At 35.1% G+C, this 20,023-nt stretch overlaps 1 protein-coding gene across 3 annotated transcripts in view; it reads right to left on the minus strand.

Moving 5' to 3' along the window:
- The window catches only part of STK31 (serine/threonine kinase 31), a 93,043-nt gene that overhangs the window by 61,373 nt on the left and 11,647 nt on the right, over positions 1-20,023 (minus strand). For all 3 annotated transcript variants that reach the window (XM_027968673.3, XM_042248671.2, XM_042248672.2), the window contains exons 2-9: positions 18,460-18,506; positions 18,319-18,371; positions 12,377-12,475; positions 7,599-7,673; positions 5,968-6,126; positions 3,774-4,132; positions 2,483-2,657; positions 384-499 (exon numbers count right to left, since the gene is read on the minus strand). In XM_027968673.3, coding sequence (XP_027824474.2) covers positions 384-499; positions 2,483-2,657; positions 3,774-4,132; positions 5,968-6,126; positions 7,599-7,673; positions 12,377-12,475; positions 18,319-18,371; positions 18,460-18,487 — 1,064 coding nt within the window. In that variant the 5' untranslated portion in view covers positions 18,488-18,506. The remainder of the gene's footprint in view (positions 1-383; positions 500-2,482; positions 2,658-3,773; positions 4,133-5,967; positions 6,127-7,598; positions 7,674-12,376; positions 12,476-18,318; positions 18,372-18,459; positions 18,507-20,023) is intronic.

Here is a 20,023-nt window from a genome sequence, read left to right on the forward strand (position 1 = left end):
AACAGTATAAAATTTGTCTCAGGAGTAACTATCTTTAGTTTCCCTCTTTAAAATAATGAAAATACAAAGAATAAGTTTCAAAGTAAATATGAAGTAGGAGGGGACATGGGTAAACCCATGGCTGATTCATGATGATGTTTGGTGGAAACCAATGCAATAACTGAACAACTATATATATGTGTGTGTGTGTGTATATATATATATATACACACACACACATGGAGAGAAAGAGAGACAGAGAAAACCAGGAATAAAACCATCAAGGGTCCCCACTAAAAAAGTTAATTTTAAAAAAGAAAAAGCAAAAATGAAATAAATAAATTAAAACACAACTAATCAGCATTGTTTTAAAGCATTCTCCTCAAAAATTCGCTTTAACCTACCTAATTCCTTTCAATATTTCAACCTTAGCTGCCAGATTTTTCATTCTGGTACCTATACAAGTCTTCAGAGTACTTTCCAAACGTTTAGTCAAATCCACGGTAGTTGCTTTCTCTTGCTGAAGCAAAGAAGAAACATATCTTAGTCACACATAGACCCACATAGGAAACTGTATTTCTACTGTTATTTAAATAACTTTTAACTAAAATTTTAAAGGATTTATGAGGCAGTGTTCCCTGAAGAATGCCACATATGAATTCAAGGGTTGGAGATTGAGTTCAACTACCAATGGTCAATGACTTAACCAGGCCCAAGTAATGAAACCTTGATTTTAAAAAACTCAGAATGATGAGGTCTGTGGGAAGCTTCCAGACTGGTGAACAAATCCATGTGCTGGGAGACTGACAGGTCCAGAGAATCCTCCAAACGATCCCCATCTCCACTCCCATCATAACTTCCTCTTTGCGGAGTCTTTCTATATTTGCCTGTTCCTGAATTGTATCCTTTATAATAAAACTGTCACCATAAGTACAGCACTTTCATGAGTCCTGACAGTTGTTACTGAATTACTGAATTGAGAGCAAGGTGTGGGAGTGGGTCATAGGAAGTCCTACACTGATAGAAAAAAGTGTGGGTAGCCTGGGACCTGATTTGTGGCTGGTGCCTGAATTGAGCTAAGTCTTGAGGGACCTAATCCTTGTGGAGTCTGAGATAACTCTTGGCATTTAGTGTCAAAAATGAACTGTGGCGATTCAGTTGATGTTAGAGAAATGGCAACTCGTGTTGGGGTAACATATTTGGTATTAGAAAAAGTTATACATTTGAAGACTTGAGCAAACCTTAATACTTAACTATCATAAAAGGAAATACATGGAGATATAGCAGCCTGTTAAACAACAATAGGATGCAGATGAAGCACTTTAAGAGATTTATCAAGCAAAATGGAATGTATAGGCCTAACTGGAAATCTGACTGGAAGAAACCAAACATAAATGACATTCATGGAACAATATGGGAAATCTGAACACTGGATATTAAATGATATTATGGGATTCCCTGGTGGCTCAGCTGGCAAAGAATCCTCCTGCAATGCAGGAGACTTGGGTTCAGTCCCTGGATTGGGACGATTCCCTAGAGAAGGAAAAGGCTACCTACTCTAGTATTCTGGTTTGGAGAATTACATTAACTGTATAGTCTGTGGGGTCACAAAGAGTCGGACACGACTGAGTGACTTTCACTTAGTGTGAACATAAGTTAGTGAACTTAGTGAAAGGATTATTACTAATTTTTAAATGTAATTGTATCATGGTTATGTCTCTTTTGAATTTCTTTTCTGTTAGAGATACAAAATACATTAAAGCATATATATTAAACTATTATGAATGGGATTTGTTTTGAAATTACTAGGAGGCATAGATTTTTAAAAAGACTATCTATTTAATAATTGTAAAAACTGGGTGATGGATACATAGTATTAATTATTCAATTCTCTTTTTAAAATGTTTGAAAATTTCCAGAGTTAAAAAAAATTTAAAGAACATAAAAGGAAATATAAATGAGAAATTATTAATCTTTCAAACATCCAATGAAATTCAAAGATCATTAGTTTGTAGCATAAGAAAAAATTTCATCTATAAGTAAGTGTGAAGAAAGAGAATAAAGAGTAGGGAGAAGAAGGGATGGTAAGAAAAGGAGACAGAAAAGTATAAAGACAAATAAGAGCAAATCAGAGTTTCCCCGATGGCCAGATGGTTAAGAATCCACCCGCCAATGCAAGGCACAGGGGTTGGATCCCTGGTCCATGAAGATCCCACATGCCTAAGAGCAACTAAGACCATGCACCACAATTACTGAAGCCTGTGCACCTAGAGCCCATGCTCAGAAACGAGAGAAGTCACTGCAATGAGAAGCCTGCGCGTCGTCAGCTAGAGAGTAGCCCCACTCCTCACAACTACAGAAAGCCTGAGCACAGCAGTGAAGATCCCAATGCAGTCAAAAATAAATAATGAATAAATCTGTTTAAAAAAAAAATAAGAGTAAATGAACACAATGATTTCCCAGTTGATCATTCTTTATCTTAAGCCACTGAAACATTCCATACCTGCAGCTCCTGGGCAGTCTGTTCTACTTTCAATTCTAATGCTTTGCACCTTTCAAGAAGAACCTCCTTCTCTGTTTTAAGTTTTTCATTTTCTTCAATCAGTTTCTGGTCCTGCTTAATTTTTGCCAGGCTGACGTTAGACCCTAAATTAAAGTCACCAACAGCCAAATTTTCCCTATTAAAAACAAATTCACTCATTTTAAAAACCAAATTGTTTTAAGTGTGACAAAGATCAAAACTTAAAATTTGGCTTTTTATACCATAATAAATATATATATGTGTGTGTATTTATATAAAGTTAATTTTGGAAACTAATCTAATCTTTACCTAGTTTCAACATTCAGTTCAGTTCAGTCGCTCAGTCGTATCCAACTCTTTGCAACCCCATGAATCGCAGTACGCCAGGCCTCCCTGTCCATCACCATCTCCCAGAGTACACTCAAACTTATGTCCATTAGAAAGCATTTTAATGCAAACTAGATTTTATAACTGAAGTCATACTTCAAAAGCAATGCCTCCTAATCTCAGATAAATCATATTCCAACTTTTTGATATCAACTCCAGCAAAGACAATAAAAAGCATTTCTGTATCAGTTTCTCCCAGTCTCTCCTCATTACTTCCACTCCATTTGACCATTTAGTTCCTAAAGTACTGATAAGATCCCAACAAAAAGCTTTATTACCCATGACACAGTATCATGGGCTAGATCATGATACAGAAGTAAAAGGATAGTTTTGTACTTTTAAAAATCAAATCTGGCTTTCTGCTTCAAGTTTATAAGTAAAAATTATCTAAAAAGTGAACATTTTTGTTATAATCAAATTCCATCACAGTAAATTTTCACAGGAAGAAAAAAGAGCCTCTCTTTTGTTAGAGAAAAGGCAACTCCCTAAAACTCATTAAAATATTCTCAGAGCCATAGGAAAAACTTCAAAGTTTATCTGAAATTCTGTCTCTTGACTGAATAATTTAGATTTAGGGGTAGATTTTTATGATAAATGTATTCAAAAGACTTGGAAAGAAGAGTTGGTATGTGAACTTCAAACAATTCAGGAATGATTTTTCTTTCAAAATGACTTTTAATTACAATATCCCTGTTAAAGAGGAATTTATTTTTTCATTGTGTTAGAAAGGGATACCTGTTTGAGAAAAACAGAAATAATCAGTATCATCCCTCAAAATCACTGACATAGCTGAGGACTCTAAAAACATAAGCCTTGACTATTATGACAAGAGCTTCTAACATAAATCAAAAATTAGGTAAGACTAAAAATCCCACTACAATCTTACTTTGGAAATGTCACATTATTTCCTGCATCATTTTCATTCTTCAAGTCAAGAGACATTCTTCCACTTAAGCGCCCCTTTGGCCGGGTGAAGGTTGATTGGCTTGATCTATGCCCCCACAAAGGAATGGGGCTTTTGAGGTTCCTGAGAACAAGCTGACCAGGATCTGATTTTTTTTCCTCACAGACATTAGTGCTGGAAGTGAGTCTGCATTTTTCTGCAAATCCTTTCTTAGCCACCTCTTCCCCAATATCTACACTGCCATACTCAGCCTGCGCAATTACTGTTCCATCTTGATAGGTAGCTTTAATTCTCATTTTAATTTCCTTTTCAAAAATCAAGCTCCCCAAAAAGGTTCTGCCCTAAGAAAGATAAGAAAAAAGAAGATATTAATCAGCTATACCAATGTATTTTTCTTCACTTATTTTTTCTATTAATATCTAGTTTTTCCAATCATCATTTCTTCTTCATTCTGAAATCTCTACAAACGTGGTTTCACCTTGTTGGCTAAAGATACTTCCTTATGTGAATACTATACTCCAATTACACACTTGATAAATCCTTTCCAGAAGAAGAGCTAAGACCTGTACAGGCACCTATATTTATACATGTTTTAAAGTGTACCAATTAAATACCCTAGAATAATCTCTTTAAATCAAGCAGATTCTGTTGACCATTTTGGTCCTAACTAAATATAAAGGTGTCCTGAGGAATTATAGCATGTAAAAATGAAATCTGGTATCTAGGAAAAGGGGGAAAATGTGGAAGCAGTGACAGATTTTCTTTTCTTGGGCTCTAAGACACTGTGGATGGTGACTGCAGCCATGAAATTAGGAGATCCTTGCTTCTTGGAAGGAAAGCTATGATAAACCTAGACAGTGTATTAAAAACCAGAGACATCACTGTGCTAACAAAGGTCTGTATAGTCAAAGCTATGGTCTTTCCAGTAGTCATGTACAGATCTGAGAGTTGAACCATAAAGAAGGCTGAGAGCTGAAGAATTGATGCTTTTGAGTTGTGGTGCTAGAGAAGACCCTTGGGAATCTCCTGGACTGCAAGGAGATCAAACCAGTTCTAAAGGAAATAAATCCTGAATATTTATTGGAAGGATTGACACTGAAGCTAAAGTTGCAATACTTTGGCTACCTAACGCAAACAGCCGACACACTGAAAAAAACCCTGGTGCTGGGAAAGACTGAAGGCAAAAGAAGATGGTGGCAGAGGATGAGATGGTTAGACAGCATCACTTGACTCAAAACACATTAATTTGCACAAACTCTGGGAGGTAGTGAACAGGGAAGCCCATGTGGTCGCAGAGTTGGACACGACTAGGTAACTGAACAACACAGTTCTAGGTATAGAAATGTTTCTTATAAGTAACTATAGTGCAGACAAAACTACAGCCAGTGACCTAAAAGATACTAAAAACTAAACAAAAAAGAGGCAAAGAGAAGGTTTTCAAATTTTATTGTTCTTTCTAGTACTGATTATTTTCACATAAGTCATTTGAGCTGCTGAATATAAAATATGTATCTGATTACTTCGCAGTGTAGCATTCCTTCAATAGCAGTATCAGTTACCAAAAGAATATCATTTTTGCACAGATTTAAAAGGAGGTAGGATTCCTGTTAAGACTACCACTGAAATTATGAGGTCTTCCAGAATCAGGTTGCTAACCTAAAATTTAATGGAAATGAATGCAAACTGGAATCTAGATTAACAGAAACATCACTGCCAATTACTATGTTGAACAGTATGAGCCTCTGCAAGAAGATAAAATCTGATTAATTTACAACTCTGCTTATTTCAAATTTGTGATGTTTATGGCCACAGCTAAAGATCACTTTTATTTTATAAATATTTTCTCAAAAGCAAAAGATAACAATAATTATATGCATCAGTCTCTCAATAATAAGAGACTATTCTTTGAAGCTTTCTCATCAGAAGAAACTATTTACATTTATTATATGTGTATACACACAAACACCAGTCTTATCTAGAATGTGTATCCTAGCAAAGAAGAGTACAAATATATTATTATATAATTGCTTCTGAACTATTCCATAATGTCACATTTTTCACTAATTTATACAAGCTTTCATATTATAGAAAATGAATGGATTTTAACCAGACATTTTTTTTTTCAAGCACATAGTTTTCTGTCCATTAACAAAAATATTTTAAATCTGTGACTTGCCTGATCAAACTGGGTAACTTCTTGGCCAGAAGGAATTTGTAGTCCCCAAAGTCTATACTTTTTGGCAACACTAGAAAATTGCAGATCCAAAGGAATCTCTACTATATCCGATCGATTCAGAATTTCTGTATTTCCATAGTCAATATATCTCACCAGACACTGGAAAATAATCAGATAAATACTAATACAGAACTTAGATTAAATATCTCAAAAAAAATCACATATTTGCTGCTTTTTGTCAATTACCTGTATATCATGATAGCATTTCACCTGAAATTGTCTAAATGCATTCAGAAACAAGAGCTCCAGCAATATCCTCAAAATACAGAAAACCCTTAGTCCATGAGATCCCAGGGATTTTTCTATTTGGTACTAGCTCAACTAGTACCAAACAGTACTATTTCCAACAGTACCATTTCTCATTTTGATTTGTTTAAACAGTGTATTTAAATAAATATAAGTCTATGAAACTTATGACTCTCTTCTATCTCTAATGTTAAAACCAATCAACATTCTTAAATTCAAGTTGGAAACAATAAAATCTGAAAAGGCAAAGTTTTAGGAAACTTTGATAAACTTAACTCCAGCTATTAGACCTTTGAAAAGAATCAAATTCACTCTTTCCTCCAGCTCTATATCTATAAAAGGTAAAAAAGATAAATAGTTTATCACAAGGTCAAAAGCTATTTCGCCCTTAATTTAAAAAGTTAAAGCCAAATCAAAAGCAAACACAAAATATTATTTCCAGTTGTCAAACTGTGGGGAACAGGTCTATTTTACTAAGATAAATCATTACTTATAACAATAATAAATCACAAGATTTTAAAAATATATTTGGAACATTACTCAAAGCGTTTCATCTTACTTTATTGCACCAAGAACAATATTTACAAAATATATTATAGCATATTTTTAAGTCCAAGAAAGCAGACATTTAAAAAAAAAATAGTAACAGAAACCCTACAGAGATGCTTTTACACAGCCTGAGATATCCAACTGCCACCAAACTATTTAGAATCCTATCTCCACAAATTCCCTTAAAAATATTCCAGAATTTCACAATGTAAAAGACAAAATAGCTAAATGCAAAGAAAATTCATCACATTTAACCAAGGCACAAAAAAGAGGCAAGCAAATCTTCACTATTAACGGCATGCATGTCTACTAAGTAAAATATAAACATAATTTTAGAATTAAATGTTCTTTTTCTACTCAATAGAATAAACTTTAACTTACTCAGCAAGACTCAAATATAATTATTAAGAACTAAAATACAAAGAACCAACTGGTCACCAAAAATAATGCACAAATTAGGTAATCTATTCTTTGATAATCTGGGGTGATTATATGACAACGTAAAATCAGAAGAATATTTCTGAATCTAACTTTGACTTTTGTAAGCACTTCATTTCTTTTGTTTTTTGAGCGGGGGGATGTATGTTTTAATCAATTCATATGTTATTCAACCATATTTTAAAATTTATTTAATTGGAGGCTAATTACAATAATGTAGTGGTATTCAACCATTTTATACCACTATGAATAAGCAATGAAAGGCTAATTAAGCATCAAAGTTTGGAATGAAAATAAATATTCCTCATGGCAAAAAAAAGTTGAACACTCGTTCTTGCCTTTTCATCGTTAATGACTTTCAGTACTTGGCATCTGTACCAACATTTATCTTCAGAAAATAATCCACCATAAATCTACAGACAGAAAAAGAAAGCAAAATTATTTGGCATTTTAATGAATAGTAATGCTAAGTAGATCAGCTCATTTACTAAGCACTTTATGTATAATAACTTATTTTATTCTTACAACCCTATGAGGCAGGTACTTTGTTTTCACCATTACATGCCCAAAGTCACAAGCTAGTAAGCAGCAGAACCAGTTCAAATCCAGGCAATTGCCTTTAGAGTCCATCATATTATTCTGCCTCTCTAAAAAATAAAAAAAGAGAAGACAAAAAGCATAAAAACTGAAAACTCAAAAAAAAAACATCAAAGACTTCAAATCATGCTGTTTAGATGTCTGAAGACATTAATCGCTCTTAAAACACAAACATGCCAAGGTACATGCCACTTAACTATAATTCTTGACCATTACAGGATTCCTATGTTCAACTGGCCAAAAAAGATTCTCACATTTTTTACTTTGGGCTTCCCTTGTAGCTCAGTCGGTAAAGAATTTGCCTACGGTGCAGGAGACCTGGGTTCGATCCCTGGGTTGGGAAGATCCCCTGGAGAAGGAAATGGCAACCCACTCCAGTATCCTTGCCTGGAAAATCTCATGGACAGAGGAACATGGTGGACTGCAATCCATGGGGTCGCAAAGAGTTGGGCATGACTGAGCGACTAACACACATTTTTTACTTCACATAGAAGGACCCTGGTATTATTTAAAAGTAAACAACTGATATTAGATAATATCCTTAATACTGAACCTTCATTTGTTTTAAATTTATATCTTAATTATGTTTAATAAAAGAACAAAGAAAAATTTACATCCTTTAAGTCAGTGTATCAACCTCACCACTACTGACATTTGAGACAGAATAATTCTTTGGTGATGCCAGTGATACCACCAACTCAATGGACATGAGTTTGAGTAAACTCCAAGAGAGGGCGATGGATTGGGAGGCCTGGCGTGCTGCAGTCCACAGGGTCGCAAAGAGTGGGACACGACTGAGTGATTGAACTGAACTCTTTGGTGGGGGAAGGAGGGAGATGTCTTCTCTCCTATACACTGTAGAATGTTTAGCATTCTACGTGTTTAGCATTCCCCCAACCTGGGCCCCCTGCCTCTACCGCTATAACATGCCAATAGCCTTCCTTCCAGTTGTAACAAACAAAAATATTCCCAAATGTTGAAAATGTCTCCTGAGGGTGGAAATGGGAGATACAAAGTCATCCCAAGTTGATAATTACTTTAAATCACACATTCTTAATGGGAGAATGGGAGAAATAATATCCCTAAGGGAGTGAATATTGGTTCCTGGAGTGTGGAGGAGAATCTTAGCTATTACAGTGGTTTGTAGCCCTCCCAAGTTCAACCCTACCTGACAACATAAACAGATATGCAGTGTATCTGGAGTGTTAAAATGTCTTGCAGAGAGGAGACCCACTGGCAGGAAAAGTGCCTTAGAAGGGCAAAATGAAAAAAAGGATTACTTTGTATTCTAAAATAAGGATCTACCACAATCCATTAACTATTCCAAGACAGATAACAGTTAAGAAGGTAGGCTCTGTGAGTTTAAATATTTGACCCACCATTAACTAGCTGGTGACTTTCATAAAGTTATTCTAGCTGTGTCTCAATTTCCAAAAAAAGAAAAAACAAGTATCTGCCTCACAGGGCTGCTGTGAGGATTAAATAATTTGGTACAAATGAGTAAGGATTAAATGAGTTAGTAGCGAAGTCCTTAGAACACTGTCTCTGTCTCATGGAGGGTAAGATTCAAATGCTGCTGCTGCTGCTGCTACTTCAGTCATGCCCGACTCTGTGCGACCCCATAGATGGCAGCCCACCAGGCTTCCCCATCGCTGGGATTCTCCAGGCAAGAACACTGGAGTGGGTTGCCATTTCCTTCTCCAATGTATGAAAGTGAAAAGTGAAAGGGAAGTCGCTCAGTCGTGTCCGACTCTTCGCGACCCCATGGACCGCAGCCTACCAGGCTCCTCTGTCCATGGGATTTTCCAGGCAAGAGTACTGGAGTGGGGTGCCATCATCTTCCCCGCAAATGCTAGCTATCACTATCAAATGCTAGCTATCATTATCATCACTACTACTACTGTATGTATTAAATGATATTTAGCTAATCTTCATTTTGGCCTATTACAAATAATGCTATACAGAATATCTTTGTATAGACACCTTTGTGTACTTTCTGTACTTAAATGTCCAATGGGTAAATTCTTGGCAGAGAAGTTGATGTGTCCATGATTACAGGCATTTACTGTTTTGAAAAAGATGTTTAACACTCATATATAGCCATCTGATTTAAAACAAAGATTCCAATACAATTGAACAAAGAAAGGATCATCATTTCAATAAATGGGGCTGATATAATTGAATATTCATATGGAAAAAGATTAAGTGTGATCTCTACTTGAAATCAGGGGCTACCCTGATAGCTCAGTTGGTGGAGAATCTGCCTGCAATACAGGAGACCTCAGTTCAATTCCTGGGTCAGGAAGATCTGCTGGAGAAGGGATAGGCTACCCACTCCAGTATTCCTGGGCTTCCCTTATGGCTCAGCTGGTAGAGAACTCACCTGCAATGTGGTAGACCTGGGTTCAATCCCTGGGGTGGGAAGGTCTGTGGGGTGGGAAGATCCCCTGGAGAAGGGAACGACTACCCACTCCAGTATTCTGGCCTGGAGAATTCCACAGACTGTATAGTCCATAGGGTCACAAAGGGTGGGACATGACTGAGTGACTTTCACTTTCAACTTCAAATCACAACCAAAAATTTATTGGAGGTAAATACCATAGCCCTAAATGCAAACACTTTTAGGGGAAAAACAAAATTGGAGAATACAGTCAAGGCCTTGGGATAAGTAAAGATATCTTCTTATGTCCTAAACAGAAAGCAGAAGCCAAAAAAGAAAAATTTAATAGATTTCAAATGTTATTAAGAAAGTGAGCAGGGAAGCCATGGACTAAGAGACACTGGCAACACGTGTAAGACAAAGGATTCATTTCCAGAATATATAAAGAACACAAGCAGTTGTCCCTTGGTATCCACAGGGGAGTGTTTCCAGGACCCCCCTCGACACTAAAATCCCTTATATAAAATGTCACAATATGTGCACATAACTTTCATACATCCTCCCATACAATTTAAAACATTTCTAGATTATCTGTAACACTTAATACAAGGAAAATGCTATGCAAATAGTCGCCAGTATGTGGCAAGTTCAAGTTCTGCTCATTGGAATTGCCTGAAAAAATTTTGGAATGTTTCTAACCTGCAGTTGGGTGAATTCATGAATGTGGAATACATATATAATGGAGGCTCAACTGTATAGAACTTCCTATAAATCAATCAAGACAAATAACCTTGAAAACTGGAAAAAGATCTAAATAGCTACTTCACAAAAGATATCCAAATGGCTAATAAAACTTGAAGAGCATGCTCAAGCTCAGATTCCTAAGGTAAATAAAAGTAAAATCACAAAATAACATTACACACCCACCAGAAATGGCTAGTATTAAAAAGACTGACAATGTAAAGGGTTGGTGAGGACACAGAAGAACTGGAACTCTCAAACTTTGCTGGTAAAGATGCAAAGTGGTTCAATACTTTGCCAAATTGACTGGCTGGTACCTACTGAAGTGAAACACACCTACTCTATGATTTGGCAATTTCACTCTTAGGTATATACACAAAATAAATTAGTTAAAACATCCATCAGAAGTCTTGTATAAGGAGTTCATAGCAGTTTCATTCACAGTAGCCAAAAACTATAAACAATCCAAATGCCCAGCAAAGGAGAAGAGATTAATTTTGGTGTATTTATATATTTGGGCTTCCCTGGTAGCTCAGATGGTAAAGAATCTGCCTGCAATACAAGAGACCCAGCTTTGATCCCTGGGTCAGGAAGATCCCCTGGAAAAGAGAATCCCAACCCACTCCAGTATTCTTGCCTGGAGAATCCCATGGACAGAGAAGCCTGGCAGATTACAGTTTATAGGGTCGCAAAGAGTTGGACAAGACTGAGCAACTAGTAATTTCACTTTCATACACTGAAATACTGCATAGGTTGAAAAAGAACAAACATACAATAATATGGATAAATCTCAGAAATTACATTGAACAAAAAAAGCCATACACACGAAAGAGTATATATATTGTATAATTTAAGAATAGGCAAATGAACCTATGGTGATGGAAGTCAGAATAATGGTTACCTCTGTTAAAAGACTACTGACTAAGAACTGACTGAGAGGGGCCTGAGTGAATTTTCTAAGCTGACAGAATTGTATCTTGATCTGGGTGGTGATCACATAGATGAAAACATATGAAAAATTCATCAAGCTGTGTACTTAAAAGATACATACTGCATTGTAAATTATGCCAATTAAAAAATACATGCACATATACTGTCAAACTGTTCTCCATAAACATCTCTCTTATAAATTTTTGTGAATCAAGGTCAAGGACAATGATTCTATTCTGTTCACCACCATTCTATTCTGTTCACCACTGTGTTAAGTACCAGTGTTTAACACAGTGCCTGGTTCATAAGTATTTTTGAAAAAATAAATTTATAATGACTATAGTCTATACAAATTCTAAAAATGTGCCTCTTTCTTCAAATATAACAAAAATTCCAAAATCTATAAAATCTAAGATCAGGAAAGCTAACAGGAAAGATGGAATAATTGTATCCAAGAATATGGCTCACCTTCTTTGGATCAAGATTCCCAAAAACTGAATTGGCAAGGGGACAGACTTCAGACAGTGAACAACCAATCTTCATAATATCCTTATTTCTATTGATACTCTAGACGGAAGGACAGACATAAATTCAGTAAAATATTATTAATATTTGCAATGTTATGCAAACAAGAGTTGTACTATGCATGATACTTAAAAGGTTTTGGAGCATTAGAAATTAAATAAATTCTCACATCATTACTTTTCATCATTCAAATGAGTTCTTTACTAGAAATGGAACCAGGCTATAGAAAATTTTTACCTCCCAATGAGTTCAAATTACATGGAATTCAAAATTAGATACTAAATATTATTAATATCATATGAAGAGATAACTTTGTCTCTGGATTTTACTTTAAATCAAATCCTATTTGCTTAAAATAGGTACTGTATTTTAGTCAAGTGACATGGGTCTTCTCACATATTTGTTGCTGTGTACAGGAAAAAGATGTAAAACTGATTTCAAAATGTATAGGTTCCTCTGTACATAAACACTGTTATCTACTTAGTAAATTTATTTCTCATAGGGGCATGGGTTAAAGATTTTGAAACTACTGAACAAATAAATAAATACACTGTATATAATGAAAGCAGGCAGAAAGAAATTACAAATAAGGCAGGCAGGCTAGAATGAACCTGCAATGTTAGATTACAATTGCAAAGTATCAGTATGAATTCATGTATATATACATGTATATGTACATAAGTACACATGTTTATGTGTGAATATATGTATATATGAAAGAATTCAGATAAATATAAATATGCACGTGTTAGTTATATGTATTTGTATTTTTGTATTACATTGATAAATTTATTTCCTAGCTCTGTCTGCTAAGAGGAACTAGAAGCAATAATACTCAAGTAGTGACAAGCACACCTAGTACCCAGATCTTGATTTCTAAACCATTCTCTGATAAAAGAAACAAGATTTCTCTGCAGACTGGATCATTCCAGGACTAGGACAGGGAAATAAATGATGATTCTGGAATATCTGGCGGTGCCAAAAAGTAAAGAAATATTCAAAAAAAGAATGAGTGTAGCTTAAATGATACAGTAGTCAATGTGAACAATCTCCTAACGGCCAAAGCTGGAACAATGTAAACAACAAAATAAATGACAGCACTCGATTATAAGCCACAGGTGTATATTAATATAAATAATTGACTGACTAAACAAAAGGTCGTGAGGAAACAACTCTTCCTTAATGAGTAATTCCAATTAACAAATGCAGAGGGAATGAGGAAAACAGAAAATCATCATCAAAGACCATAGTCATAAATAAAATATCCGTGGGTAAAAAGTCTAAGAAAAACAAGATTAGATGGTCTCAATGTATCTTCTTCTAAAACACTCATTACTTACAAAAGGAAAAACAGTAACTTTACAATTGACACGTAGCAGTTATCCCCTTATAAAGTGCATCAAGGTTAATATCACCAATAAAGAAATATCTCCATATTATAAGTCCTCAATATGACATAATTTCAGTACATCATACTGTAGTATGTACCGTAGGGCTAGTCACTTCTGTAGTACTACTGCCAATTTGTTTACGAGAAACCATAAACAAATACAAACTGAGGGATCCTCTATAAAGTAACCAGTACTCATTAAAAATGTCAAAATCATGAAAGATAAAAGTATAAAAGAACTACCAAATGTTGGATGAGACTAAGGATACATGACAACTAAGTAAAATGTGAGATCTTGAAGCAGATCCTGGAATAGAGACAAAAAGAAAGTAAGAAAAACACTGGTGGAATTTGAATTAGGGCTGTACTTAAAGAGTTACTAGTACTATACCAGTGTCAATTTCCTGACTGTGACCACTGTACTATGGTTATGTAAAATGTTAGAAACAAGGAAAACTAGGTGAAGGGCATAATATTGAAAATAATTTTACAACTTTCCTGTAAGTATAAAGTTATTTCAAAGTAAACCGTTAAATACGTATGTTCTTTAAAAATATATCAATAACACAGTCAATAAGGCTAGAAACAATATGATTATCTTCGATAAATGAAAACAAACTCTTGAGTTCCTATGCACAGTAAAAATGTGAAGTGAATTCAAACTGACCCCAAAACACACTGAAATCAGTCTTTAATAATCCCCAGGAACGAACTCTCTGAAGTTCAGAATACACCAAAACATTTTACATAATTAGATTTTGTAGGTATATGGACTAGCATAAATGGAAGCTCTTTACTCAAATGTCAAATACTTAAGATTCCTCCAATGGCTACTCAGCAAACTAGGCCTACTGAAATTTTCAAAGTGTTCTCATGTAAGTGGCTTAAATGGCAGAAAATCCAAAGTGGTAGAAAAACAGACAATACATGTGAGCAGATCTTCATCTTGACCTGCCTCCGTATGTTTCTAAATCTCTATTTACTCTTCATCTACAGCCTATCAAAACCCTAATCAAATGCTATAATTAGCTTTTTTTCTGCTATATTCTTTCTGTAGAATTACTGTTTTATCGTTGCCTTTTCTGTTAAACAGTATGTACACATCAGGTGTTAAAAAATACATCTTACAATTGAGCAGGGGAGGAAATTACACAGAAAATTAGCATCGTGCAGCATTTTTCAGAAAAAAAAAAAGTGACGAGGTTTTCAGAAAAAAAAGTGACTATTATATTACATCTATTATTTGATACTAAGAGATCTAATACAATTATACAAAATATGTTAACATCAAATAATAAAACCAAAATTAAGATAGCAAAAAAGTCTTTTTTTTACAGGAAAATACTCTTGAAGCAGGTATGCAACTGACCACTCTTTTTAAAGAAAATCCACTGCATGCAAAATTATCAACCTCCAGAAAAATCACATATACTAAGTCTATTCTCACAGAGTATACCACATGCACACTTGGAAAACACAAAATGAAAACTGTTAAGCAACAGAGTGAGCTTCATGTTTATAAGAATATGAGAAGTCCTTTCATGCTTAGCACTGCTATATAAAGAAATGTCTTTTAAAGTGAAATTCATGAAGTGTCCCCCTGTTGGGACCACACTTTACAAAAATACTGTGTTCTTGAAATGACCTGGGCTTCCCAGGTGGCGCTAATTGTAAGGAACCTGCCTGCCAATGCAGGAAACATAGATGTGGCTTCAACCCCTGGGTCGGGAAGATCCCTGTGAGAAGGAAACGGCAACCCACTAAAGTATTCTTGCCTGGAAAATGCCACGGACAGAGGAGCCTTGTGGGTTATAGCCCACGGGGTTGGTAAAAGAGTAGGAGAGGACTGAAGCGACTTAGCATGCATGTGTTCTTGAAATTAGATTACAGACCAAATAGAGCATCTTAGCAATGTCATCTTGAATTTTTATAATTTTTAGCATTTTATCAAAACATATCAAAATTTCATCAAACATCAAAAGATGTCCCTTAGATGTATAGGATTCATTTAAAAATTTTTTTCCTAGAAACAACATACAAAGGAGAAGCACAGTTATTCCCAACCAACCTTCTGGAAGATGCTTCCCAAGGTTGAGAAGGGTCTTCTCTTCTTCTTAATGACTGTTTTTGGCCTTAGCATGTGTTAAGGTACGAGATTTCAGGTTAGTCGACCAAGGAAATCTCTTATTACAACTGTCAAAGGGGCACACATAGGGCCTGTCTCCAATATGGATTCACATGTGTGCACAAACAATTTGCTTCTTAAAAAAAAATCTGATTCATATGGACACTTTAGTAGTTTTAGTTCTTAATCTTTTCATTAAGACATGCTTTCTCTCTTTTTGAAATGTGTTTCAATTTCTACAGGGGCCTCAACTTCAGGTTGAAATCAGAGGTTCGAAAATTATGAGTTCTGCTGTTTTGGTAAATAAAAGTTTATTTACAGATATACCTATTTATTTATATATTGTCTATGGCTGCCTTTGTACTACAATGGCAACTTTTATAGAGCTGAACAGTTGCAAAACAGCCACAAGCCTTAAAATACTTACTAATATTAAACAGAAAAAGTTTGCTGACATCTGGTTTAAATCATAATTTCAAATTCAGGCTACAAATTCACATAAATGTCAACAAAAATTGAAGTCTAGAGCTGCACTGACCAATACTAGCCAATTCTTACCTGAAATGTGGCTCATCTAAGTTGTACTGTAAGTCTAACATATACACTGGGTTTTGTAAACTTACTATGAAAAAAGGAAAATAAAATATCTTGTTAACATACTTGTGTTCATTACATTTTAAAAAGACATTTAGGATGTGCTGAGTTACATAAAATGTTTTTATTAAAACTGATCTTGCCTGTTTCTTTTTCATTTTGAATGTGTCTTTTAAATTTAAATTACTTATAAGGCTCAAATTATATTTCTACCAGATAGTACTCGTCTAGAAAATCTTATATAATTAAGATAGTAAATGTTGTTCCTATTTAATAAGCTTAAAAATATTTATCATCCAACACTGGACACTACTGAGAGGGACACGGGTCCTATTAATGCAGAGGAAATGGGGAAATGGGCAAAGAACAAGAACATGTGGGCACCCTTTAGAAAATGTGTCCATAAGCCAAGATAGAAATTTGTTGAATTTTTCTACGAATATCACTCTTCTAAAATGTTTTCTAAATAGATTTAAGAAGCCTGAGTTAATCTTATTTCTTCTTTAATCATTCTTTTTCATAAATCCTGTTTCCCGTATCGCCAATTCACTCTACCCGCACAAAGAGAGTTGTTCTCAGGCTGCAGAAGTACACAAAAATGTTATTCCCTTCCCCTTCATATCACACAGCTCATAAAATTAAAAGTTATTGAGTAACTGTACATTAGAGAGATTCACCTTCTTAAATTCTGGAACATAAGCACTTTGGTGCTTCGCTTTGTATTTAAAATTGAGTAAACTTACTTGCCTTGAAGACTGCCAATATAAAATTATAAATGTTCCATTAGTACTTTCAATTATATGATGGAAAAGATATTGTATCTCAAATTCAAAATTAAGCCAACAGAAAAAAGACAGAAATTTAAAAACAGTATCACTTAAGAAATTTAAAAACAGTATTGCTTGCTCCTCGGAAGAAAAGCTATGACCAACCTAGACAGCATATTAAAAAGCAGAGATATTACTTTGCCAACAAGTTCATATAGTCAAAGCTATGGTTTTTCTAGTAGTCATGTACGGATGTGAGAGTTGGACTATAAAGAAAGCTGAGTGCGAAGAATTGATGCTTTTGAACTGTGGTGTTGGAGAAGACTCTTGAGAGTCCCTTGGACAGCAAGGAGATCCAACCAGTCAATCCTAAAGGATATCAGTTCTGAATATTCACTGGAAGGACTGATGCTGAAGCTGAAACTCCAATACTTTGGCCACCTGATACAAAGAACTGATGACTCATTTGAAAAGACCCTGATGCTGGGAAAGATTGAAGGCAGGAGGAGAAGGGGATGACAGAGGATGAGATGGTTGGATGGCATCACCGACTAAACTGACGTGAGTCTGAGTAAGCTCCAGGAGCTGGTAATGGACGGGGAAGCCTGATGTGCTGCAGTCCATGGAGTTGCAGAGTCTGACATGACTGAGGCACCCAACTGAACTGAATCACTTAAGAAACAATCACATCCAAGACCTCTAGATGGAGCTGTAACTTCACAAATACAAGTTTCTCAGCATCTTCAGTAATTTATGCAGCCTAGATTGCTGATGCTAAATTAAGTGTAATTTTAAAACCTCACATTCATAATTCTGGTATTAAGTTCAATTTTTAGCCATTTGTCTTCTAATAATGCCCTGTGTTAAATAATGTTCAATAAAAATTAAGCATGGACAATAACAATGATATATATATATCATATTACAGGGTTTTATTTTCATTTTTGTTGGGGAGGATCTGGGTTAGTGGAGGAAGAGGTGGGAGAGGAAATAAGTCAGGCTAATTTACCTGGGCCCAAAATGTTACTGCATCTTCCACGTGACTTCCAACCACATCTTCAACTAAAATCAAATTACAATGCAAAGAAAATTAGAAATTCATCAAGATCATCTAACTTTTACATACAAAAATAATTTTTAGTGTCAGTACCTTTACTGCAATGTTTATCTTCCTCCATTTGGACAATTCCTGAAAAACTAAAACAATTCAATACTTTCAATTACGTTCTATTAATCTGGCCATTAACAGTGAATTAAAGACAAAATCATATAACGTTCAAATTCCTCTGTGCATGTTTTGTCCCAAATAAAGTTATCAAAATCCAAACTCTATATTAAAAACAACTTCAAAGATGTGTTCTGCAATAATTATTTTGAGTATATCTTGCAATTTCATCGGATGCAATTTCTATCTTTGAAATTATCTCTCTAAACAAACTTTTATAAATTTACACTGAATAGTATAATTGATGCACACTCTTTCCAGTTACATAAATATTTCAGTACAAAGTGTATATTCTTTAAAATAATTGATGCCTTTCCTAAACAAGAGTAGTGGCTTCCCTGATGGCTCAGCAGGTGAAGAATCCACCTGCAATGCGGAAGACACGGGAGAGGTGGGTTCAATCCCTGAGCTGGGAAGATCCCCTGGAGGAAAGAAATGGAAACCCACTACAGTATTCTTGCCTGAAAAAGTCCCGTGGACAGAGTCTGATAGGCTACAGTCCAAAGGGCTGCAGAGTCTAATACAACTGGGCAACTAAACACGCCTGCACTAAACAAGAGTAGCACTCCCACAATTTAAACAAAAAGAAACACTACAAACATATATACATAACACAAATGCTTCAGACTGGTATTTCATTTTTAAACAAGAATATCCATTTTATGGTTTCTGCTTTTGAAGATACGCTGCATTTAAAAACTGCAAAACCAATCAAACTGTGCCCCTAACTTCAAAAATAATTTTCATTACATAATTTGCTTTCCCAAATGCAAGGTATTTCAAGATGTGTACTAGTTCTAACTTTGCCCTTAAAACACTAGAATATGGCACTTTATATGTATAAACATTAGGTTTTGGAATTGAAAATAGATCTTTTAAAGAATTTTAAGCGTTAATTAAGAACATCACAACAGCAAATATCCAAATCCTCCCCCAACCACAGGAAAAGAAGTTAATCTTGTGTCACACTGGGGGAAAGGTCATAAAAAATTTTAAACTATTATGATTTTTGTTAAAACTTTACATTTTTCACATACACTAAGTAGGATCAAACCATCTTTAAAACAAGGATTCTTGCTCATATACTACTCAAAAGGTAAATTTTAAGTTGAGCAAAAAGTTGTAAAAACAAGTTAGAATCTGTCCAAAGAAACTTATTTCGCTGGAAGACACTCGCTTAATTTAAAAGATGGGGGCTTCCCTGGTAGCTCAGCTGGTAAAAAATCCACCTGCAATGCAGGAGATCCCAGTTTGATTCCTGGGTTGGGAAGATCCCCTGGAGAAGGGACTGGCTACCCACTCCAGTATTCTTGCCTGGAGAATCGCCAAGAGTCAGACACGACTGAATGACTTTCATTTTTTCTTTCTTTCTAAAATGAAAACCTTTACTTTGGAAATGGCACCACACGACGTAAAATGTTTTAAAGTCTTATTTTTAAAGGGGTCAAAAACACTTTTTGGCAATGGTTAACACGAGAGTGGTGAAGGA

This window comes from Ovis aries, chromosome 4 (genome assembly GCF_016772045.2).
Source record: "Ovis aries strain OAR_USU_Benz2616 breed Rambouillet chromosome 4, ARS-UI_Ramb_v3.0, whole genome shotgun sequence".
Lineage (NCBI taxonomy): Eukaryota > Metazoa > Chordata > Mammalia > Artiodactyla > Bovidae > Ovis > Ovis aries.